We start from the raw sequence: 25,260 nt of genomic DNA on the forward strand, positions 1-25,260 counted from the left end.
TTCGGCATCGCGACAAAGCTGACTTTCAGACTCTGCTACTGTCGCAAACAGGTTGACTCGCGAAAGCACTGGTTCGAACCTACAAGATGATAGACGCGGCAGAGGTAGGGGCTTCAATTATTGCCTTTCGGACCTGCAGTTTGGGCAGAAAGTCCAAAAAATCGGACGCCGAAGAGTTCTAGCGCCCGAAATTTCCGACGTTCTTGACCATTGACGTCTATGGCGCCAGTGACAGTGCCGCGAAAGCGTCCGAATTTTCGAGCATGTCCAGAAAATCGGGCGTCCGAAAAATCGGCAGTTGACTGCCAATTTTTGCCGCGTTTGGTTGTCGTCGGCGCGGCCTTCAGCGCTGGCTGTGAGGGCACCGTTGACGCCATTTAACTCAGATCTTTTGAGACAGCAGAGCATAAAATAAAGCAAGTCTCAAGATAAAAATGAACGCGCGCACAGAATGCTTTACCGCAGACGCATTCGACAGAATGGCGATAGCAGCCCAGCGCGAGGATCCAGGAACCGGAATGTAGGATGTTCGCGATGTCGATACGATTTCCCACAGTTGACCAGTGCCTCCAAGATCGGCATTTTCAATCACAAATCTCTGAGGCATAAAGTAGCGATCGAAATAAAGCCTCATAGATCACCAATTAGCTTTCGTTTCGATCTCTGAGGCCATACTTTGTATGGTACGGGTGCCGGAGGAGATAATGGCTGGCAATTCGGCGTGTGCGTCAGTCTCAGACAGGGTCCGGATTGTCGAATGTAGATCTCGCAGCTGTCCGAAATATCGGTCGTCTTTACACATTACTTCTACGGGATCATCGGTGGTGCCGCGCGACTTTCCAAATAACCGAGCATGTCTGATCGGTGTCCGATTTATCGGTCGGCGACTGTATCTGTCTAATATGTGCTTTAGTTAGGCTTGTGCGAATATATATTTTTTTGGTTTTCGAAATCAATCTACAGCTCTTTCCACTGTGATACCTCTCCTAGTCCATGCGTTGCTTTGGGATGCGAATATTTTATCTTCCAAAATATTATAAAACTGAAAAAGCAGCCACAAAAATTTGATTTTTTTCAGTGTTCAATGACACTGCTGCATTTAATAAGTGCAAGAAGTGCATTAATTTAAAACTGCATTTTATTGCGATAGCAATTATATGGACAGTCTCGGCTGGATTTTGCCGTCGCCGCCGTCATGCGCCGTATATGTATAAGTATGTATATATATATAAAAGCCCCAAAGAAAAATAATCCAGAAAAATGCTTCCGAAGCGCGGAATCGAACCAGGGACCCCTTCCTCCGCAGCGAGTGGTGCTAGCCACTACGCCGCGAAACACAGATCCTCCACGTAGGTAACGGCGAGCGTTATATACACAACGTTTACCGCTGGACGGGCTCAGAGAAGGCTGCGCTTATTAGCGTTCCTTCATTACCAGCGAGATGGCGTTAGGAGCGCGACAGGCGCATTTAAATGTCGTCGGCGAGCTCGCTCGCTTCTTCTTATACTTGCGCAGGGAGAACCTTGCCCTTCCGCTGTCTGCTCGCGCGGTTTTCTTGTGCTGAGGGGAAGAGGGATGTTTCACGCTTTCACCGTGATGTCCGCGCTCATGTTACGGAGCGTACGAAAGCCACTCAAGCTCAAGGGACGCCGCTAAACGAACAAACAGAAGATGAGCGCAAACTATCAAGTGTCACAGCTCGACACTTGAAGCACGCTAGTTTCCTTCGCTGCTTCGGCCGCCTTCGCAACAGGAGCGCTGTTCAAACTGAGTATCCATTGGCGAGCGTCACTTCATATAGCATTAGTTTCTTGCTATCGCATTCATTGCTTCGGGCTTGCGGCGAAACTGCGACTTTTTTTATTAGAAAACATAAAAAGATTAGTTGTGCATTGGAAGGAGAAGTTGGCTTTCTGGCATGGCTTATGGTCAGCTTTTTTTTTCTTTCTAGCGGTGTTTTTGTGCAAAATGGCATTACAGTACTGTTGCATCATCTGTCCATCAGAAAGAGAACTGGATGCATAGACTTGCTCAGATCGACTTCGGTAAGAGAAATGGGGACTTGTTTTTTCTTCACCGACAACCCCGGTCAATTTACGGTAGCAGGTGTGAGAGACGTGTGGATGCGCAGGGCTTGACTACAGGAAGTAAAGGGTCAAAGGGACAATGCTTATGGCAGCGCGCATCAGAAACGACAGTATGGACGCACAAAGATGGACATAAACGTAAGCGCCGATGTTCTGCGCCTACGTCTACGAGGGGTGTTCAGACAAAAAGGTACGAAAGGACACTGTGGGTATAAATGAAGAACTTATTCAAAGTATACACTATGTGCCTGATCACAACGATCCCATTGGCGAACGAGCCGAAGGATTCCTTGTTCCCAGAATTCCTGTGGCCGTGACGAGACCCAGTCCTTCACAGCATCCTTGAGTTCGTCGTCCTAGTTGAAACGCTTCTATTTCAGATGTTCTTTTCAGAGGACCAAACACATGGAAATCGCAGGCGATGAATGGTGGCCGGTATAACACCTTCTGCTGTCAGAAATCGTTTAATGCCCCGCTACTCCTCAATAGTCGAATTTTGCAATGTGAATGCCATCCTGTCCTCACACGCATTGCCGAGCCAATAGGACGACGCTCTTTATAAGAGCCTCTGCTCGCTATTGCGCATGCGACCGCCCCTGCATGCTCCGATCCACGGCAGAGACTCCAATCGCATCCCTAGATGTCTCGCTACATTCTCCCAAGTGGCATAGGCATCGATGTAAGCGGTCATGTTGTTACAACGTTTCATGCCTTTTCATTTGACCACCCCTTGTATGTCCAGCTTTATGTGTCCATTTTGTTGTTTTTGATGAGTGCTGCGATAGGCTGTCATTTGCCAACTAGCCCATCAACACGTCTTAAGCAAAGAGAAAAAAACCTATACAGTGAAATCTTGGTATAACGAACTTCAGGGGACCGCGGAAAAATGTTCGTTATTCTGAAAGGTCGTTATAGTGAAAGCCCAAAAATTTACCATAACAATAGAATTTCAGTAACGCAAACGTCCTATCCTTGCAACGGTACGTCCTTGAACTCGTTTCTCACAACAATGCACACGTGAACGTCAGAAAAGCCACGTTTATTTGAACTACTAGTACGTGATCGTTTTTTGACGGGTGCAGCACAAACTCTGCGTCACGAACGATTCTAGACCATCCGCATTTTTATGCGCCGCTTCGGTCGCTGTTCCGCTTTTTTCTATGAATATGCGGAGTTTCCTCAAGTAGTCCAACACATCTGTGGCCGACACGGACTCGTCGCGATCTTCGGGTGCTACCGTGACATCGTCGTCCATGTCATCGCTGCAATCCTTTGAGGCCCAACTGCATGCACACGAGTTTTGAGCGACGGCCAACAGGATTTGCTGTTGCGGAGGGCCATCCATTGCCGTCACTTGTCGCGTCGCAGGTTTCTGGAAAGCCAGAGAACATCGCTTGTCGCCCGGAAGTGAGCACGACAATGTCGGCAAAATGGCGGCATCTCTGACCCTCGCTTCGGTTGCAATTTGCTCGTGATGCTTCCAATCGGCGCGTACTTCAAGGAATGCAAGTTATAGACTACCTTCTTTACAGCCCCATCTCACGCGGAGAACGAGGCAGCGGCCGTATTTTGTCGTTAATTTTGATCGACGGTTCGTTCTGATGTTTCGGTGGTAGCTTGCTGCATTGGTGGTAGCTTGCTGCAATGTCAACATCGTCGTCGTGTGAGGTAGCCCTTCTCCCTGCGAAGCAACGTTGTGAGGCGCTGCGGCTTTTCTTAAACGTTCCATGACAGCAAGAGGAAACGTTGTCGAGATGTGCCTCGTGGACTAACCCCAACATAACGCAGTTTGCAAAGTGCGACGTAGCGTAGGCAGCATATGCTTCCGGGCGCCCCGTGGGATCACAGCAGATACTACCGTCGCGGTTAAACATAAGATTGCGAAAAAAGGAAATCACGAAACGCTTTTATGGCATCCTTATCTCAAACAAGACAATAATAAATTTGGCATGTTGTCATTCATCTACTCTGTAATTCTTTTTTGTAATTTGCCTGCGTGCACGCAATAGTTTTCAATCGAGCAACCGTGACACTTTGTCGCGAACATGTGGGTGCTCCCGTCGCGACGGAGCCCGTTTGTCGCAGTCGCCTTCGCTCGAAAGTCGCGTGCAATGCATGCGGTTGGGCCTTTACAAAACCTGATGCGTTGTCGCCTCCGCAGCGGAGGGGAAAAAAAAAAGTTCCCCGCCCGCGTCTTTCTCCTCGCGCCATCTCAGGTTTTTGCGGGAGGGCGTCCACTCTTCGTGCTGCGTCATCTGCTACCTTACAGCTCCGACTGCCATGACCGATACACTGAAATCTAAGAATCCTCGCATTTCGGGATATAGTAGTACTGAGGTGTTGTTAAGATTACACGGGAATTAAATAACGATCGTTATTCTGAAATGTTCGTCATTCTGAAGTTCGTAGTAGTGAAATATCTTTACATTGAAACTCTAAGCAGTTGGCACGGGATTTCTTAAAAGTTCGTTAATTTGAAATGTTTGTTAATGTGGTGTTCGTTGTAACGAGGTTTGACTGTAGTCAAATTACTTTGATGATTTTGCAGCTGGGTGCTCCGTTTGTGGAGGCTGTGCACGAGGGCCTCAGGCCGTTCTTGCGGTGCAGCGCCATCTTCTTGCACTTCCTGAGCAGCCGGCCACCCCCCGATGCCCTGTGCGTAGCCGGTGGCGACACATGGGGCGCACTGTGCGAGTTTCTGTCGGTGCCGACTGACCTGTCCAGTGTCCTGGAGCCGCCCGTGCTGCGACAGCTGGCAATAGGGTGAGAATGTGTAGTCAGTCGCATTATCGGCAAAATAGTAACAGTGTTATAGTTAAAGGTGAACACTGCGCTTTGTAACATCTTTTTTTACAGTGAAGCAGCCTTATACTAGCCTGTGCAGTAGTAGTAGTAGTAGTAGTAGCAAGTTGGCATCTCTAGAAAACTATTGGCTGAGCCGGCAGGTCACGTGATCTCACTTTGACCAATTGGGCGTAAGCATACACATTTCAAATCTAGTGGCGAATACATGATCTCGGTAGCCAATGATATACAGGGTGTTTTTTTTAGACAATACAGATTTTTTATAAAAATCCTATGATAGTAAGGCTCCTGTCTTCTTCGCACACAAACTCCACATCGAGGTGGAAATGCTTTGTTGCAGCTGAAATGACACTGTTGTTACTAAGTAACAAAGACTTGTTAATTAACTTATAAATTATTGACCTGAGGGCAGTTATTTATATCGGAAAGTTGTAGTGCGTGATAATTTATGGCAGGGGTTGGCAACCTGCAAGCAGCTCGCGGGGCAGTATTAGCGGCCCCAGGCACGATGTCGAACCCCCCCCCCCCCCCGATTTCATGGGCGAAATCGACAGGAGCCTGACTTTCATAGAATTTTTATAAAAAATTGGTATTGTTTAAAAGCAGTACCCTGTAGGACTCTCGCGCTCTTCTTAACCACACGTGACGTTGCTAGCGAATCACATTGACTTACGTGTATAGACATCGCCGTGCCGAAGACGCAGCTTCGCAAGATCTCTAAGAGAGGGCCAAGCACCAACGGAGAGCCGATGGCTCCAAACTGCAAGCTTGCAAAGCTGAGGTAATTCGCCAGCGGAGGGCCAAAGACTGTGAAATGCAAACTCGCGAAGCCAAGGCAACACTGCAACGAAGGGTTGCTTCCGCTACTGAGGGAAGCAAGGGCCACTGCAAAGAATGGCGATCATCGTGCTTTGCTGTACGACCATCTTCATGGAATGGATGGGCCGTCGATTTATTATAATTTTTGACTGATCTTGCTGAAACTTGCTCAGTTTATGTATATTTATATGCCGATTACAAATACGCATTTGTTTTTCTAGTGCATTACGTACTTTTTAAAATGTCACAGATATTATGTGCCTTCTTGGGAGCAAGATCTTGCCTAAACTGAGAGCTGCAAGTAAATCAGTATGTCATGATAACCTGGAAGGAAAACTGCATGCAGCAAAAGAAGACTGGTAGGGATGGGCGAATAGTAAGCTTGAGGTTCAAAGCGAATTTCAAGCGAAATAGTGATTTGGTCAAATAATTTCTGATCGAATAGTTCGAATATTATATATCACATATTATTAACAAAAATGAGCATTTTTGTCATGGCCCAGTTAACCTTCACGATATTTTTAACCCTTTGAGGGTCGAATTTTTTCGCGAAATCCAGTCCGAAAATGCGTAATTTTTTTCATTGCTGAAATAAATTCTTCAGACAATTCTATTTAAAAAATTGTCAAATTTTTTTCGTGACCGTAAAGTGACAAAAAATCATTTTTGTTGTTACATACACATGGTTTATTCTGAAGGCAAAAAAAAAGAAGAAATGAAGGCAAAAAAAAAGAAGAAATCTCCAACCAGAAGGTTTATTTTAAATAACCCGACGTTTCGAAGCCTGACACATACATCCGCCACTCGGGGCATTTCGTAGAACTGGCGTCCAACGTTGTGCTTGAGGAAGCCGATCGCATGGTGTCTTTCGACGTGGTTTCCCTTTTCACCAGCGTGCCCGTGCCCCTCGCACTGACTGTGACGCGCCGGGCCCTCGAAGACGACCCCACCCTGATCGACCGAACTCCACTTTCGGTAGACCAGATATGCCAGCTGTTGGAATTTTGCCTCTCAAGCACTTATTTCTCTTTCAACAACGTGTTTTACAGACAGACCAGTGGGACAGCCATGGGGGCCTCGATATCGGCAACAGTGGCAGCTCTCGTAATGGAGGACATCGAAAAGCGAGCGCTTGCCGTGTGTGACCCCAAGCCCAAGTTGTTTGTTCGCTACGTAGATGATTGCTTCTGCGTGGTGAAATCCGGCGAGGCCAACAACCTGCTCGCCCGTTTGAACTCCGTGGATCCCCACATTCAGTTCACAGCGGAAATGGAGATCCATTCAACCCTCCCGTTCCTGGATGTGTTGGTGAGAAGACAACGTCAGAGCCTCTCTTTCTCTGTCTTCAGGAAGCCAACACATACAGGACGCTACCTCCACTTCAGCTCAAATCACCCCGCCTGCCACAAGTTCTCCGTTGTACGAAGCCTCGTGAAAAGGGCCGAAAGAATCTGCTCGTCTCCACGACGGCAGAAGGAAGAAAAAGGAAAAATAATCCGGGATCTCGGCGACAAGCGGCTACACAAAGGCGTTCATTCGCAAGGCCCTGCGCAGGAATAAGGGCGGTGGGGGTAGAGAGCCAGCGGCGCCGCCTCAGCGACGCCGTGTGCCGATTCCCTACATCGCGGGAACCAGCGAAACATTAGCGCGCATTCTGGGAAAGGCGGGGGTCGGCGTGGCACACAAGCCAACCACCACCATCGGCCGTTTTTTCCCCCTTCCCAAAGACCGCGCGCCCGCGGAGAAAGCGCAGGGCGTCGTGTATAGGATCTCGTGTTCAGACTGCCCCGCCGCGTACGTCGGGGAAACAAAGAACTTCCGCGAAAGGATGCGGCAGCATAAGAACGATCTGCGTCAGCTGAACAGCGAAAGGAGTGCAGTAGCGGAACACTGCGAAAAATGTGACCACCGCATTAGTCCTGACGATGCGGTGATCCTGGAACAGGAAAGCTGTTGGCGCCGGCGGCTTCTCCTCGAGTCGTGGCATATACAGAATACAGCGGAAAACATCAACCGCACCACGGGAACCTTGCCCCCCCTCTATTGTCAAGGCTTGCGGCAACTGTCGGCAAGAAAGCGCATATAAGCGCCGTGCACCTCGGGCCATCTGACCCCTGAAGAAGAAGCCGGTCAGGCTTCGAAACGTCGGGTTATTTAAAATAAACCTTCTGGTTGGAGATTTCTTCTTTTTTTTGCCTTCAGTCTTTCACCCAACCAGGCAGACTTCTGCCGAATGTTTACCTTTAATTCATGGTTTATTCGTAGTAAAATCAAGCAAAATAAAAAAAAAATTAACTGTTTTTATAAATAAAAATTGTGCATTGTATTAAACGTAGCTCACAGACATACAAAAATAAGCACACCAGAGTACTTTTCTGGCTAAAAATGTTCGTACTCTAAAACTAAAAACTTTTCAGCGTGATAGTCTTTGAAGCATGGTTCGCCAAGCCACGCTTTTCAGATGTCGCTCCTTGATCGTCACCGAAGTCTCAACTCATCAAAAAATTCTCTTCTGACAAACTGAAATCCAACGAATCAGATTCTTATTCGGCACTTAAATAGTCCGCATCGGAAGAATCGCTGCTCGACTCACCGGCAGCAGAGCAATCGGCGCGCGCTTCCATAGTGTAAGCGAACTGCATGCGTCAGTGAGCGCATGGAACAAAACTCTATGGTTGTGCGCCCGTCCAGAAAGCAAAATGAGTGAAAAAGCTACAGTAATTCTTCGTCTTATCGCCAACAAGACGTAGTTAGTTTTTCCGAGACCCCGAAACGGGAAGCGCAATCACGGCTGCGTCATTTGTGTAATTTAGCGCCTCACCGAAACAGATGTAATCGTGCCCCGGGGAGCAATAAACGAGAGAGTAACAAGTGGTCACTCTTTGAGAGATTAGAAACCAAACAGCCATCAGCTTTGTGGCCGCAAGAATCGAAGCCCATCCGAAGGACCAAACCGAAACCAGCCGGACCGCGTGTGCGCGTTCTGATGCGCAATTAAAAGCCGCTGCGCCTCTTTGGAAAAAAAAAAAAAAAAAAAAGACGAAGAGACATCGGCGCGTAAAAAAAATTCACGTATTCCCGAAGCGTGGCAGCACATTCCAAGCAAGAGAATGATCGAAGAAGGCGTGTATTTGAAACCAACCGCGCCGCAGGCACGCTCGGTTGCGCAACCGATAGCCGGCGCGCGGCGCGCCATTTTGCGAAGCATAAAAAAAAAAACAACGGAGAGACATCTGCGCATGAAAAAAATTTCACGTATTCCCGAAGCGTGGCAGCACATGCAAAGCAAGACAAATGATTGAAAAAGGCGCGCACTTTAAACCAGCTGCACAGCGAACGCGCTCGGATGGGCAAGCGATAGCCGGCGCGCCGTTTTGGGAAGCAAGAAAGAAATGCAACGGAGAGACATCGGCGCATGAAAAAAATTCCACGTATTCCCGAAGTGTGGCAGCACATGCAAAGCAAGACAAATGATCGAAAAAGGCGCGCACTTTAAACCAGCTGCACCGCGAACGCGCTCGGATGGGCAAGCGATAGCCGGCGCGCCGTTTTGGGAAGCAAGAAAGAAATGCAACGGAGAGACATCGGCGCATGAAAAAAATTCCACGTATTCCCGAAGTGTGGCAGCACATGCAAAGCAAGACAAATGATCGAAAAAGGCGTGCACTTTAAACCAGCTGCACCGCGAACACGCTCGGATGGGCAAGCGATAGCCGGCGCGCCGTTTTGGGAAGCAAGAAAGAAATACAATGGAGAGACATCGGCGCATGAAAAAAATTCCACGTATTCCCGAAGTGTGGCAGCACAAGCCTTGCAAGAGAAATGATCGAAAAAGGCGCGTTTTAAAAATAAACGCTATGCCGTACATGTACAACGAAAACCCTTTGGTACCAGGAAGCTTCTGCCGTATATGTACGGCGAAAACGATGAAGGGGTTAAGGTTTGGAACTAGGCATGTGTGAATGTCACTTTTTTTGGTGCCAGTGGCAGATCCGGAGGTGGGGCGGTAGGGGCGATCCCCCCCCCCCCCCAAAGCCTGTGTCACCCCCCCCCCCACACACACACACCTTCGCTGCCTGTCCTCCACCTCCTTTGTCAGGTTGCTTCGGCTACAACTGCCTAAAATGGGGAAGGAGAATATTGTCCGTGCCCCCTACCTCTCTCCTTATCTACCCCCTCCCCCCACCCACGATTGGATGAGGGAACCACCCCCCTCCAAAGTAGGTACCTGGATCCGCCCCTTTTTTGGTTTGAGATGAAGTGGAAGCAACTTCGAATACACTCAAACCTTGATATAATGAACACGGATATAACGAATTATCGGTTATAACGATGGAAATGAAAAATTGTCTTGTCATGGATACAGTGTTATGAATGCATGTTTAGAACGAATTTTCGGATAAAACGAAGTTATTTTCGTGTCAGATGTGACTTTGTTATGAGGTTATTAGTAGCAAGATTTGTATAGCAGTAGGGTGCAAGTTATAACTGGTACAATATATTACATTTTAAAGATTAGTATGCTTAGAACGTATAAGCCCGTATAACACGCTTTTAAACACAAAATATAATTAGCTGAAGGTAATATGTACATGTAACCTTAAAGTGTAGCTTCGCGGCAGTGCTGATTTCCCCTGGATGGTCGGTTTCATGGCATAGCACTCCCCCAGATATGAAACCACCTTTACAGGGGGAGGGGGGTTATGCGCTGGAATATATATATATACACTCAAACGTCGTTATAACGAATTGTCGGTTATAACGAAGCAAATAAAGAATAGTCTTGTCATAGCTACAGTGTTACAAATAAATGTTTATAACGAATTTTCAGATATAATGAAGTTATTTTCGTGGCAGATGCGACTTTGTTATAATGAGGTTTGTATATATATATATATATATATTCGTTCATTTTGAATACTGTAATATTCGTTTGAATGTTCGAAGAACCTGAATATTTGCCCATGCCTAAGAAATAGGTGTTATAGGCCCATTTAAACAAAGGTTACTTATTAACATTTGTGAGCAATATCCTAGCTTGACACGGATTCACTTGCAAATGTTGAACATAGCAGCTTGCGAGTGCCGCCTTTTAGCAGATGCTTTATTCCTGAATAAATGCAGGTTTTCACTTCCTTTTTAGAAACTGGGCAAGTATCTGTGCCGAGTGTTACATCAGGAGACAGTGACAGTAAAGTTCGAGCTTTGTGCAAAAGTTGAGCAAGAACAAGGCAACAGTAAGCGTGACATTTCTATCTCAAGATGTTGAAATAAATACGTGCATTGCCGTACATGCTCAATCACCATTCCTGTTGCTACGACACGGTTCTTTTCTCAACTCAGCCAACACCACCCACTGCGGTGGTCTAATGGCTCTGGTGCCCGACTGCTGACACGAAGGTCGCGGGATCGAATACCAGCTGCCACTGTCGCATTTCGACAGAGGCGAAACGCTAGAGGCCCGTGTACTTAGATTTAGGTACACGTTAAAGAACACCAGATGGTGAAAATTTCCGGAGACCTCACTATGGTGTCTCTCATGATCGTGTTGTTGTTTTGGGAAGTCATACCCTGACATTTATTATAATGTGATTAACTCTGCCGACACCTGCTTCCATCTATTCTCGTAGGTGGGCGTCGCACCCGCAGGTGCGTGTGCAGCTGCGCTCTTCGCATCTCGTGCGTCACCCCGTGCAGCCCAACCGGCTGGTGGAGCTGCCTAGCGACTTCAGCGAGCTCATCAACGAGGCGTCCCTCTTCCGCTGCCCCAACTCCGACGGGGACGACTCGCGGTCGCCCACCCTGTGCCTCATCTGCGGCCGCATCCTCTGCTCGCAGAGCTACTGCTGCCAGGTGAGTGAGGAACCTACGTGGCGCAACTCGGTTGGACAGTCTCGGCATGGAGGAAGGAAAAACACTGAGGGAGCATTACGTGACAATCTTGACGCCTTGTCATAAAAAAAAAATCAGTACTCCTTGCCCTAATGAAAGAATGCGGGCAAGCAAAGCTTGGCGTGATCATGCCTGACGTACTACGTTTCTTTCTTTCTATCGCGTTGCGCAGTGCTCCCTCCTAACTTTTTGCTTCTTCCATGCTGGGAATTGAGCCTTCACCAACGCGCTTAGCAGCGCAGCAGTTCAGCTTACAGGCAACAACAGCAGTCGTACTTTCATATCCAGGCAACAATGAAATGTGGCGACGTGAAATGACAAGTCACCTCGATAAAAGATTAGATTGCCATATCACAAAAGGCTGATTGTCAACAAGCCAACGATCGAGAGCGATCAGTTATTGGAAAATGGTGCATACAAATATGCATTTGACCAGCATACCTTTGGGGGCCACATTTGTATATGATCGGCAGCTCCAGGCTTTTCATGTATGACACCGGCACCGAAATCTCCGAGTCATAACAAGCTTTGCTCGGAAAATGAAAGGCAGAAATAGGCCTTGGTCATGTGATAGGCAAGTGCTCCTGTTGGTCAGCTTGCTTTGGTTGCGTCTGCTGCGGGCACTGCGAGTGCGTAATCCAACCCAGGAAGCCGCTTGCACTGGGTCCTGGTAAGCGGGAGGACCGGCGTCGGAGGAAGTTGGCTTGCCGAGGCTAGCGGAATGACGTGATGCTGCCTTCTAGTCTGTTTCTTTCGTCCATGAGTCTAGCCATGTGTTGTTGGTAGTGCCCCTTCTTCGAATCTACTGTGATATTTAATGCATGGCATTATTTGGTGTATCAGTCGAAAAATTTCGCGTGAGGCCAGCCACTTTGGACCCCACACCAACAAGAGGAAATGCAGTCGTAATGCCATGCAATTAACATGTACAAAGGTAAGATAAGAAAAAAAAATTCAAAGCCGTTCCACTCTGGTGGGCAGCCAGTGAAGCTGTGCAGCATGTGCGGCTGTATTGCTGCAAGTTTCACGTCATCACGTACAATAAGTATTGCATCGTCATCTTCAGCATACTTCCATTGACACGGAGCTCCATTTGCTGGAGCTCAAGTAATTAAAAAACATTCTCAACTTATATTCCGGTTCTGATATGTGTGTACCGTCCTTAATCATACTGCAGCAACAAAGCACATGCCATGTGGACTGTCATATGCTAATGTGCTGCGCGTGTATTTTCATTTTTGTCATGCATGGGCCATTATGTCTCATGCTACAACGGTTTGAGCAACGCTCTGCTGGTTGGTAGCGTGGCCAGCAAAATAGTGCACTGTCAGAATTCGGCAATGTGCATTTAAAGTTTCTTCACATATCAGAAATCAACCCTTTTTTTTTGTTTCAGGTGGAGGTGGGTGGTGACCGGCTAGGTGCGTGCAACCTGCACGTCACCGTTTGCGGCGCGGGTACCGGTCTCTTTCTCCGGGTGCGGGACTGCAAGGTGCTACTCCTGGTGGGGCGTACCAAAGGTGGGTTTGTTGGGAAGCAACACTGCATTACTTGCAATATTATTGAATCCGGTTATATACATTCAACGTCTGATTTTTCGAACTACCTGGGGACCGTGAAATCGTCTGAAAAATCGGGCAGAGTGAAAAAACGACGTTCAAACGTTCCAGGGACTTGGTGGGTTCGTCGCACCATATAGCACATTTTATTCCTACTTGCGCCTCCGGGGACCGCGCGCTGGAAGGCACCGTGTCACCGACGCCTGCCTGGCGTCTCGGAACACCGCTGCTCAGTACAGAAACCTCGTGCGTATCGCAGTCGACGCACGCGCCACTATGGTATGCTGCGGCGATCGCATTGTGCCGCTAGCGCCATGGGAGCCACAGTGGCAACACGTGGATAACAATAATTTCGGAATAACTTCGCCTCCTTACGCCTCGCGCTCGCTCGTCGCTGTGTTCGGAACGCACTTTCTTCCGCATTGCCTGTCATAATGAACAAGCGGAATCAATATACTGCCGCGTTTAAAAAACAGGCGATCCTGCTGGCTGAAGAGAGAGGCAATTCGAGTGCGGTGCGGCATCTTGGAGTGACGGAGTCAATCGTTCGAGGTTGGAGGTAGTGCCGTGACCGCATCTTCCAAGCTGCACCGACTTGCAAGGTGTTCCATGTGCCCAAAACCGGCTGTTTCCCGAAAATCGAAGAGGAGCTGGCACAATTCGTGCGCCAACGTCGCGGCCATTTTCTGCCTGTCAATGCCGAACTCGTCCAGATCAAGGCAAGGGAGCTTGCACGTGAGGCTGGCGTGCCCCGTGACACCTTCAAGGCCAGTCGCTTGTGGGTGCAGAAGTTCATGCGTCGTGCGGGATTCTCGCTTCGCCGAAGGATTTAAATTTGCCAGAAGCTTCCGGCCGAGTGCGAAGAGAAGCTAATTGAGTTTCAGCGCTATGTAATTAAGGTCAGGAGGGAGAAGAAGTACCCCTTAGGCCAGATCTGAAACGTGGATGAGACGCCAATCTTTTCGGACATTCCGGCTGGCTACGTGATCGACGAACTCGGCACCAAGGAGGTACGCGTCCGCACAACGGGCAACGAGAAGACTCTGGTGACGGTGATGCTGGTGTGTGCGGCGGACGGGCGTAAGCTGCCGCCTTTTCTCATATTTAAAAGAAAGACTCTCCCAAAGAACGAGACATTCCCGCCCCGGATGTAACTCAGGTGCAACAAGAAGGGCTGGATGGACAGCACCATGATGAAGGAGTGGATCCGTGTTGTGTGGGGAAGACGTCTGGGTGCGCCCCTCAACACTCCAGTTATGCTTGCGCTAGACATATTTAGAGGCCACTTGACCGATGAGGTCAGAGAAGCGCTCCGCAAGTCTTAAGGGGAGACGCGGGTCTTGGAACGGCCAAAAATGGTCAAAAAATCGATTTTTCGCAAAGCTTATTTTCGAGGCGTTTGTACTTCTGAGCACCTACTCTCAAATTGCTAACGCTAAATTCGGTCGGGAAACGCGATAAAATCGGCTTTCAAAGCACCCCAGCAGCACTAAAATGTCCCCAAAAGGACGAAATTTGTTCGAACTTCCCGCGCGCGCCATGAGCGTTGCAGCGGGCCGAGCGCCGCCATCTTGGGCTAGATTTGAAGCTGTTTTCTTTGTGCACATTTTGCGCCATCTCAAAATGGCGTCGCTCAAGCAGAACGGCCGCCGTCGCGGGTTTTCTCAAGGTCGTTTCCAGGCCACTGATTGGCTCTCACACGGCGCGCTTGAAAAGCGCGCCTTTCCGAGTCTCCCATTGGCTGGCGCGACCGACACGTCAATTTTTTTTCTTTGTGTTGGGTTCTCCGCCGTGCCTGTCCGTTTGTGTGCGCCTGCTTTTGCGATCGTGCGTGTTTCTCGACGGACCGTGTTTCCACTTTGTGCCGGTAGTTTTTCCACGCGATCGAGATGCCTGGAGACTCTCGTCTGAAACCATCGACGCAACGAGCTTTTGGAAGCCGCAAAAAACGGGCTTGGAACAAGAAGGCGCCGGCTACAAGTGCACCGTCGGCAGCGGAGTTGGAGTCGCGGCCGGACCCTTTGGATCTGCCGGGAACTTCAACTGACGACACCGTGGGACCAAGTTCGACTAGCGAAACACTTCGGGTTGATGCCGCGTACTACTCAACGGCAGAGCAAACGCAGCGAGTTGAGAGATCGGCGCAAACGAAGACCGTTCTGTCTGGAAAGTCGGCTACCCAGCGCAAGTTCGACCTTCTTGGAGTCAGCGCGGAGTGCCAGACCGGTGACGCCGGGACCGATTTTTTGCTCGTCGATATGAAAGTTTTGAATAACTTTTTTGCACAAGCGAAGTGCGACAAATGTGACGCAAAAAGTCTCAGCGTGAGGAAGGCAACGGACAAGGAGTACGGCCTTGCGGTAAAGCTTATTTTTTCTTGCAGCAGTTGTGATTTCGAGAAGAAGCAATTTTCTTCTCCGAGAGTGAGCGGAACTGCCACCATCACTCCCTTCGAAGTCAACATGAGGGCCATGAAGGGGATACAGATGATAGGCAAAGGTGTTACTGCCCTTTCAGACTTTTGTGCGTGTATGAACCTTTCGCACCGAGGCTTGCACCACAAGACGTTTCAGGGACACCTAAAAAGTTTAGTGAAAGCCTGCGAAAACACAGCGACTGAAAGTGAAGCCGCTAGTGTGGCAGTAATAAAAGAGCTGTATACAGACTTCTTGAACCCCATAGGGAACATCGATGTTGTGTTTGACGGCTCATGGATGACGCGAGGTCGGAGCTCACACATAGGTGTGGGCTGCATCATTGAGCTCTACACTGGCCTTGTAATTGACCATGTTGTTTACTCAAATTTTTGTCTCGGCTGTGCCCTGGGACCACAGCCGCAAGACGAAGGGTACACCGACTGGCTGGCAACCCACGAGTGCCAACGAAACATCGAATGCAACTCTGGCCGCATGGAAGTAGAGGCTGCGCTGACCATGTTTCAGAGGTCCTGGGCCAAGCATGGTCTTGCGCTACACGACTGTGCTCTCTGATGGAGACAGCCGCACTTTTCATGCCTTGTCCGAAGCCGAGGTGTACGGCTTTATCCAAATAGACAAAAAGGACTGCATCAACCATGTCCACAAGCGAATGGGTGCAGCTTTACGGAACATTGTGGACAAAAAGAAGGCTCAGGGTGAGTCTCTTGGGGGTAGAGGAAAGCTCACACAAGAGAAGATCAAGAAGATCGCGAATTACTACGGATATGCCCTGAGGAGCAATATCAATGACGTGCCAGCTATGAAGAGGGCAGTCGAAGCTACACTGCTGCACATGACATCGACAGATGATGCACCAAAGCACTCAAAGTGCCCCGAGGGTGCTAGCTCTTGGTGCAAGTACAATAGAGCCTTGGCCAATGGGGAGAGTCCACCTTCACACAAGAATGCCCTGCCGGCTTGTGTTGCGGCTGCTCTGGAGCCAGTCTTTGCGAGGCTCAGTGATGAGAGCCTGCTGGCACGGTGCTGTGAAGGGAAGACCCAGAATGCGAGTGAGAGTCTTCATTCAGTCATCTGGACCCAAACTTCAAAGAATGGGAACGCTTCGCTGGAAAGTGTGAAGCGAGCTGCCGCTGAGGCAGTTGCCATCTACAACCAAGGAAGAAGGGCAACCAACGAGTCCATTGCTGCAAGTTTGGGCTATGTTGCTGGGGATTGCCTTGTTCGACGAAGCCTAGAAAAAGACTCTGTGTTTACGCAAGGCAAATGCAACTCATCTGAAGAGCACCAACACAAAAAAGACTTGCAAGGCGACACAAAATGGGTGCAACTGAAGATTACAGTCCTGGACTACTTTGAAGGTATTCTCTCAAGCATAGCAACCTATTACCCAGGGTAACATGCTGCCTAACATCTAGAAGGTTCTTCCTAAAGACTGAAAAGACATGAGCAGCCAGTCGCTTGAGCCTCATACCCATGGCTTTTCCAGAACCCCCCAGCCGCTTGTCATGGTGGGGTTTTGATCATGCTTTACACATTGGAAAATTTTTTTAGATATGATTCCTTGGGTGGAACAAGACACTTTCTGTTTTGTTTTGAAGGGAAACAGATGGGGAACATGTGAATAAAATTTATGGTTAAAGGTTCCTTTCATAAATTTATACAGTGCGTGTCAAACTTCAAACGCGATTTTCTCAGCTTCACATTTTTTGCCAACTTGACCAGCCTTACGGATCTTTTCATTATGTTTTTGTAAGGTAATTTTGATCAATTTTATACCGTTGAATTCGTAAGAAATAGGACTGTGGAGCTATGCTATTTTTTGTGGCTAAGATGAACATATGAAATTTTGTGAACAATAATGTGAGCTAATTGCATTTCAAGATTACACAGTGTCAATACAATTGAAAGTTCTTATATGATGATATATCTCAGTGACAATATAAATAGCATAGCTCCACATGGCAGGTCTTTGGCTACAGCTGCATCTTAAACAGAACCTAAAAATACTGAGGGAAAGTGTCTTAATGACCCGTAAGAAATTACCTAATTAGATTTCACTTATGCTCTCACAATTTGATAACTAATTGAAGTACATGAAAACTAATTATATTTTTGAAATCAGGAGGAAGAAATACATATACACACCCAATTTCATTACAATATCTCCAATAATAAAACTTTTCATTTCGAGACCAGTGTCTCCCCTTAACACCGACCTTGTTGTCATTACCGGAGGAATGACTTCGCAGCTCCAGCCACTGGATGTCTGCATAAATAAGCCCTTCAAGGATCTCGTACGACGGGAATACGAGCAGTGGCTGGAGGCTAGCAATCACCAACTGACTCCATCGGGTCGCATGAAGCGAGCGTCAGTGAGCGAGGTCGCTCGATGGATTCATAATGCTTGGGAGGCCCTGCCGTCGGCAATAGCGTCACGGGCATTCCTGAAGTGCTGCCTCTCGGAACAGCCTGGACGACGACGCGGTTTTTGCCGACAGCGATAAGGACTCGAGCAGCGAGGAAGAGTAATCAGGCGAGCTAGTGGTTCTAGCATTTCCGATGGATGTAAATGTAAATAAAGCCCTGCGCGCGACCGCTTTTTGACTGCTGTTTACAGTTGCATCACTTCGCGTTATAATAGTAATAAACTTTTTTTTTTTCGTCCAGGCCGATAGTACCCCCCTCGCGTTATATTTGCGGTCGTGTTATTTACATGCAAATACGGTAATTAGTTTTCTTGTACGTTGCATACATTTTGTTCTGCACCATGACAAATGTGTAAAACATAGGCCTTTTAGCCCCCCCTTTTTCGATCCTTAAACTTCTATACATTTTGCCAATTAATGGCTCATATTGTTCCATTTGAACTGTAGAGTGCCGAAAACTATCCAGAAAGTGCATAGAAAATATTTGCTAGACGTGAAAAATTCAAACATGGGAAATCCATTGTTACGCCGACCCCGTTAAATGTTTACTAGCTGAATTTTTTAATATGCATAAATAATATTGAGATTTGGGGGAGATAACTGCACTCCTCACACCTTAGAGAAAATTTGGGCAAAATTTCATGCAGATCCGAGCACCAGAAATACCAAAAACAAGAGGGGCACGCTGAAAAAGTTGCCAAAAAATGTGTTTTGAGAAAAACGAATTTTAAAGTTAAAATTGGATGTTTATTTATGAAACAGGTAACGAAATCCGATCAAAATTGCACACAAAAGAGGTAAATTGTTCTCTAGTAGCCACTGCCACTAAAATGAGCCAGCGCCATAAGTTTCTCCTTCACAGCTCTTTCGAGCAGAGTAGCTGTTGCGCGAGCTCCCGCTGCCGCAGGTTGTGCTTGCGATCGGTCCGTCACTTGCCGCCCCTACGCTGGCCTCCTCGCCCGGAGCAACTCGCCGCAACGTATACGTCATTGAAAGAATACTTTCGGGGCACTCGCTGTTCTTGCATTGTAGTTCCAGAAACGACGCCTTTACGTTTGTAAGCTGGATTTCGGACGCGTATTCCCGAACGGTGACACGTTGGACACACTGCACCGATCGCGAGGATGTTCAATGCGGTTATGTCAGCGATCAAGGAAGACTCTTTCTACCGTCATCTTTCTTCGTCGTCGAAGAGTCCTATCTTCAATTTGAGAGGCCCTGACATACTCGAACGCCGCGGCAAACTCGTCGGAAGCACCGCCGTCGCCATCGCTAGGCCTCGCGGCAGCAGACGCACTTGCCGTTCGGCGAGTGTTTGGCTTCAATTTGCGCCGGCGTCCTCAAAATTTGTTCACCGAGTGATACTTCACTGGCCGGTGACTGTGCTTGCTACAGTTCTCTTCATCCATGATGAAATTAAATACGCGAGAGAAACGTTCAGCTGCGCAGCTCAATGAAACACGGACCCTGCAAGCAGGCTTCACAACACGCAAGGCGTGCAGCGGCCAATGGCGGTCCCCGATCCGTACCACGTGATTTAAAAGCCAGTCGCAGCGCTCGAAAAGCGCGGCAAAAGCGTGCTTTCTTTATTATTTCTTGTGCTTCTGTAGCACGGGAAACCATGGTTATTTGAAGATCTCCTCATGAGATCCCCATTGCCGAGCGGCCGTGCGTCATCGGCCGCGAGGCGCTAGAAGGCGTCACACTTTCGGTGAAGATTAACAGCCACCTTGTGCTCTTTAGACGCAATTTTAACGCATTTCCAGTTGAGTGTTGACTTTGATTTTTATTTTCGGAACAGTAGAGATACTAACAGGTGAAAACAAAAAATTGATAATTTTTAAAAAAACTCGCATTTTTCGACCCGCATCTCCCCCTTAACACTTAAGCACTGGGGCAAAGCTGACTTTCGGACACAGCTACGGTTCGCAAACAGATTGACTCTCGAAACGCACTGCGTCAAACCTACGAGATGATAGACGTGGCAGAGGTAGGGCTATAATGCAGTTTCGGAACTGAAATTTAGGCAGAAAGTCCAAAAAATCTGATGCTGAAGACATTCAGCATCTCAAATAGTCAGACGTTCTTATACTTGACGTCTATGGGGCTTGTGACGAATTTGGCCAGAAAGTCCAAAAAATCTGATGCTGAAGACATTCAGCATCTGAAATATCAGACGTTCTTATACTTTGACGTCTATGGGGCTTGTGACGGATTTTACTTGAATGGGCGGGTCTCACAATATAGTGGCGCCACACTGCAGTGTGGGGCCACCATGCTGCAGTGAATGCTAATGTATATTTTGGAAATCGACTTACATACGAGTAGACTTACAATCACGTTAACACTGTACTCAGTAGCAGTAGTAAATGTTCCCTTGGCATAACCCTCCACAATACGTCCTTTTTTTTCAGGATGCTACCTTCCACCACCGTACGTCGACGAGTACGGCGAGACCGATGCAGGCCTGATGCGTGGCAACCCGTTGCACCTGTGCCCACGCCGTTACGAGCAGCTGCAGCACCTGTGGCTCTCGCATGGCATACCCGAGCAGGTGGCGCACGCACTGGAGCAGTCAACCGGTCTTTCGTCAACGAACTGGGCGCTCATGTGAATTGGCAAAGGCAGTGACAACACCCTCCACCCTTCGTGCCTCAACTCGTTCGAGTTGCGCATACAAGGACATGCAGTGTGCCTGCGAATGGGGAACATGCCAGTCGCCGCGTTGGAACTGAATCCTGTCTGCCAGCGTTAGTGAGTGCTCCTGTGTGTGACCTTGTTCTGTGTGTGGACGGGGGCGTGATTTTATGACATGCACTTGAGTGTCCATTGTGTGCATGACGTCAAGATCACCTGGATGTCTTGTCTGCGATGTGCACTTGAATGTCCAGTGTGCAGAGGCGATGGTCTAGTGCACTTGGATGTTATTCGACCGTCAGGGACCCCGTGTCCGTGCTGAATTAATGAAGCCTGAATGCAGCCAGCTGCCTGTTGGAAGTCGTTGCAAGCTCAGCGAGAGATGGAGAGAGCATTGACCCCCAATGCTTGGACATCCCTTTCGTGTCCAAATGTTGTATTTCTAATAAGACTGGCAAACCAAGAGCTCTCAATACCACCCCCCCTACCCCCCTCTTTCCTGGGCCTTCCAACCGCGAGACTGACGTGGAAAATGTAGGCAGGCATGTGTGTGTGTCAGTCGGGACATATCTATCGTGGCCGGGTCCTTTATTTGCCTGACGGAAGTGCACGTTATTAGTTGGATCAATGGAGTGACATCCTGCGATGGAAAGGTGAGAGAACATGGCACACACCAGCCCTGACGTGTACTGTGCAAGGCTAGGCCCTTGTGCATGAAGGAAACGGTGTGCAGTTTTGCCCGCAGTTGCGTTGCTGACGTGGAAGGTAAAGTGCATCTTTGCAAATGCAAGTAATTCAAGGGAGAAGCCTTTACTGGCAATGGTGCCTGTGCTAAGTTAGCATGCCACAAGTGTTGAAGTGTTGAGTTTTTTTAGAGGTCTTGAAGCAATGTCGAGCCTCTTTGCCTAGGGAGGTCAACGAAACTACTGAATTTTAGGCAATTTCTTACATGACAACACAACACCGTTTTGAGCATGGCATTGCAGCACAGCATGATGCCAATTCGTTGCTAAGAGGTGCTGGGTGTTGGCCACAAGTTTGAATTCCTTGAAAAGGACAGCTAATTCGTGGTTACTTCAACAGCTCCTCGCCTATAGTTTCTTTTGTTGTGCTGGTCAGTTGTGGCTGGAAGGCAGGTGGTTATGAATTGGCATCTACTAGCTAAAATAAAATACAGCATAGGCAGTAGGCTATGCGAGGGGATGACCTCAAATACATATTCAGGCAATTATCTGGATGTTCTGGTGTTCCACATGTTTTAGTGATCACTCTTTAGTTTTTCTGATAAAACATAAGATGACCCAGAAAGCCTTCTTTTTCATGTTGCGTCTGAATGGTTGTCAAAGAATTGATGTGCCCCAAGCACATGTTCAAAAGCAACAGGCAAGGTTGGTAGTTTGCATCCTTGAATCAAGCTATATTGCTGCCACTTGTAAAACAGCTCGTGTGCTTTGGCTGCCTTTCTTTTTCTGATTGGAGTGCACCTCAAATATATGCCGGAGCACTCGAGTTTGCTGTGATGTTACCGAGAGTTATTTGCGCATTTTATTGGTATTGGTAAATTGTCAACAGCTTCTTCGTGATGTTTAAGGTGCTTTATCTGCTTGTGTGAAATGCAACGCAGTATAAAGATAACGTAAATAATTTCCGTGTTCTCGTGATTCCGTACGCTGCCCAACTCAGTATTCCAGTGTTGTCCCGATTTCTGATTAGGTTGTGACAGTTCTCTCTTACTGGAAGTAATTGGCTTGTAGTGCGGCTCTCGAACAATTTGCTGCTTACGCTGTTGTCTAAATATGTCACACAAATTTCAAACATCACAACTCGGCTGTATAATTTGGCAGGAATGTTTTGCCCTGTAGAGTGCCGTTTCATTGCTAAACATTCACTCAGGAAATTTAGCGATTTATTGAATAACATTGACGGTGTGATAATCGTACGACAGAATAAACTCTGAGGTGATATGGATATGGTAAAGATTTGCTTGTATGGTTGGAACACACTACAAGGCAGGTACTGTGCATTGCAGTTTACCTTTGTGCATACTGTATCTGCAGCAGCTGCACTTTTTTTTTTGCTATTGGTAATGTGCAATTGGTATGTGTAAACTCGCATATTTCTCCTGGTTGAAATAGCGTATGCACTTGTGGTGTGATGTCTTCTCTCATTTACTCAAGCACGCGCTTGTTTTTGTATTTGTTTTGAGGATGTACGTATACATACTTTTTCTGTATTTTTAAACTTGGAGGCTATCAGTGCTTTTTATCATGCCACAAAAAACTGCCAGTGCTCGAAATCTGTGCATATCCTTTCGATTTTGTTCTTAACTGCTCAAGTTTACCTTTATGTTCCAAGGGAATTTCTAAGTTTCACGCTGCTGAAGTTGGGGGAATGCGAACCGCCAGTCATGCAAAATAATGCAAAAAAGATGTAAGAGAATTCAAGTAGGGTACTGGACTTTGTGTGCCTGACTGGACTATCTCTGTATCTTCTAATGGCCTTATTTACAAAAGAGTGACAAGAGAAAGCGAAATAATGCAAGAGGAGTACAAAGGAAGTTGCAAATGAGTTCTGCGAAATCCCACAAGGTGGCGGAAGGGTTGAGAAAGGAAAAATAGACAACCACCCATTTGTAACACGAAGCCACAAGGAAATCCATTCGGATTTCTCAGAAAGAGGGCCTCATAGTTGCCGAAAAATTCGTCCTGGTCCGGAGTTCGGACCCGGACCAATGCCTTTCCGGGGCGGTCGCTCTACCAATTGAGCTAACCAGGAAGCTCATTTGGTTAGCTCAATTGGTAGAGCTACCTCCCCAGAAAGGCGTTGGTCCCGGGTTCGAACCCAGGACCAGGATGGATTTTTCAGCAACTAAGAAACTTTCTGAGAAATCCGTATGGATTTCCTTGTGGCTTTGTGCTACAAGCGGGTGGTTGTCTATTTTTTATTTCTTAACAAAGGAATTTGGTTTTTTGGGAAGACAATCCCACCAGGGGGGGGGGAACTATTTCTAAACTCCCCATTTTAGACATGGCTGTCTTGCCTTTCCTTTCTTTTTTTCAAGATTTGAAAGGGCAGAGTTGTGTCTCCATAAGTGTTGCGCAGGCTTGCTGCAATAACAGATCTCGTTAACTTTAAAAAAGATTTGCTTGAAACATTGGCATGGCAGATTAGTAATGCAGATCTCGCGTGTGAATTCACTTGTGCCTCAGGGCAAATTCTGTTATGTACCACTTATTTAGGCTTTGCTCATGAATGGTAGGCTTTAACATGCATTTCAGTAGTGGTTTAAAACGCCTCTGTGCGAGTTGATCCTCATTGAAGAATGTCGTTCCTCCATTTCGAGGTGGTTGACTAACAATTCATACTATGTGTGGTCTTGAAAACTTGACATGTTTTCGGCTTTTGCAGTCTCTTAAGCCGCACACAGCCGGGAGATCATTGGCCTCTAGATCTGTAATCTTTTAGCCAGAGGGCGCCATCACTGAGACGCAAGTTCGGAAGGCACGTCTTAGCTGTAATGGATCCCAAATTTTTATCCTGTTTTCTGAATGTAAGAATTCAGGCAGCTTCTGATGTAAGCTTGCATTTCTATTATGTAAGGGCAGTGATTTTCGAAGTCATGAAAAGCTCTCTAGGGTTCGTGGTGCTTTGAGTCATGTCCATTTTAAATGTCCCAACGTGCGTTTCTAGCAGAGGCTCACTTTGCACAACTTACTTAAAGGGACACTAAAGAGAAACAATGAATCGGTTTAGATCGATAAATTGTACTTTGAGAACAATAATGTCGTTAATTTAACCATCATAGGTGTATTAATAAAGGAGACAATGAAGTTCAAAGTTTCATTTTTAAATTTTGCGCCAAAATCTCCAGGTGTGACGTCACGGATTTTAAAGTGTATTTATCGTATTTTCGCGGCATTGGCCCTACAAAATTTCCTCAACATTGGTATGTTAACTCTATGGTCCCCACAGAGGACAGTGCACTTCATTTTTACCGTTTAGGAACTACGTAGGCCCTATAAGGCGGCGTCAAAATATGTGACGTCACGGCGAATGGTGCGGAAACTTCAAGGTGGCATCGCCACCCACATTTTCTTTTTGCGTGATTTCTCGCTTACTAAGCGTCTTCTCGCAGCAAGCGCGGTGTTCTTGGTATGGTGAAAGAGTAGTTTACTAATACGAGAAAAATAGTTTCGCTCTTTAGTGTCCCTTTAAACAGCTGCCAATTTCCTTGAATGCCTCTTCCAAGATGCTGAAAGACTTCCATCTAGACAGGGGATAATGTTCATATCGAAGTGTTCTTTCTTTTTTTCCTCGTCACTGTCTCAAGAATATGCGTATGAGAGAAAGGCTCTGTTGGGTGTACAGAATGTGTGGGCTGTGGGGTACAGGTCTCGGGGGAAGTGGGGGGGGGGGGCTGTAGGGAGGTGGCTCGTTTTTAAAATTTTGTGTGCCTTGCGGTATGTTGGGCCACACTTCGCTGTGAACATACGTGCTTGTGATCACTGTTTGTGAGGATGCTTTCTTTTTTTCTGCATCCTGGACAGCGTGAGCGACAAAATTTGGTCGCATTTAATAAAAAGAATGCTATGTTTGG

The 25,260-nt window shown here is 47.4% G+C and overlaps 1 protein-coding gene across 1 annotated transcript in view; it reads left to right on the forward strand.

The window, feature by feature from the left end:
* Positions 1–25,260, forward strand: part of LOC119403335 (E3 ubiquitin-protein ligase UBR2) — a 71,808-nt gene extending 46,548 nt beyond the window's left edge. Inside the window, 4 exon segments of the mRNA XM_049418282.1 lie at positions 4,636–4,850; positions 11,342–11,564; positions 13,000–13,123; positions 20,441–25,260. Of these exon segments, the coding sequence (XP_049274239.1) occupies positions 4,636–4,850; positions 11,342–11,564; positions 13,000–13,123; positions 20,441–20,640 (762 nt within the window). The 3' untranslated portion in view covers positions 20,641–25,260.

Source organism: Rhipicephalus sanguineus, chromosome 8 (assembly GCF_013339695.2).
Source record: "Rhipicephalus sanguineus isolate Rsan-2018 chromosome 8, BIME_Rsan_1.4, whole genome shotgun sequence".
Taxonomy (NCBI): Eukaryota; Metazoa; Arthropoda; class Arachnida; order Ixodida; family Ixodidae; genus Rhipicephalus; species Rhipicephalus sanguineus.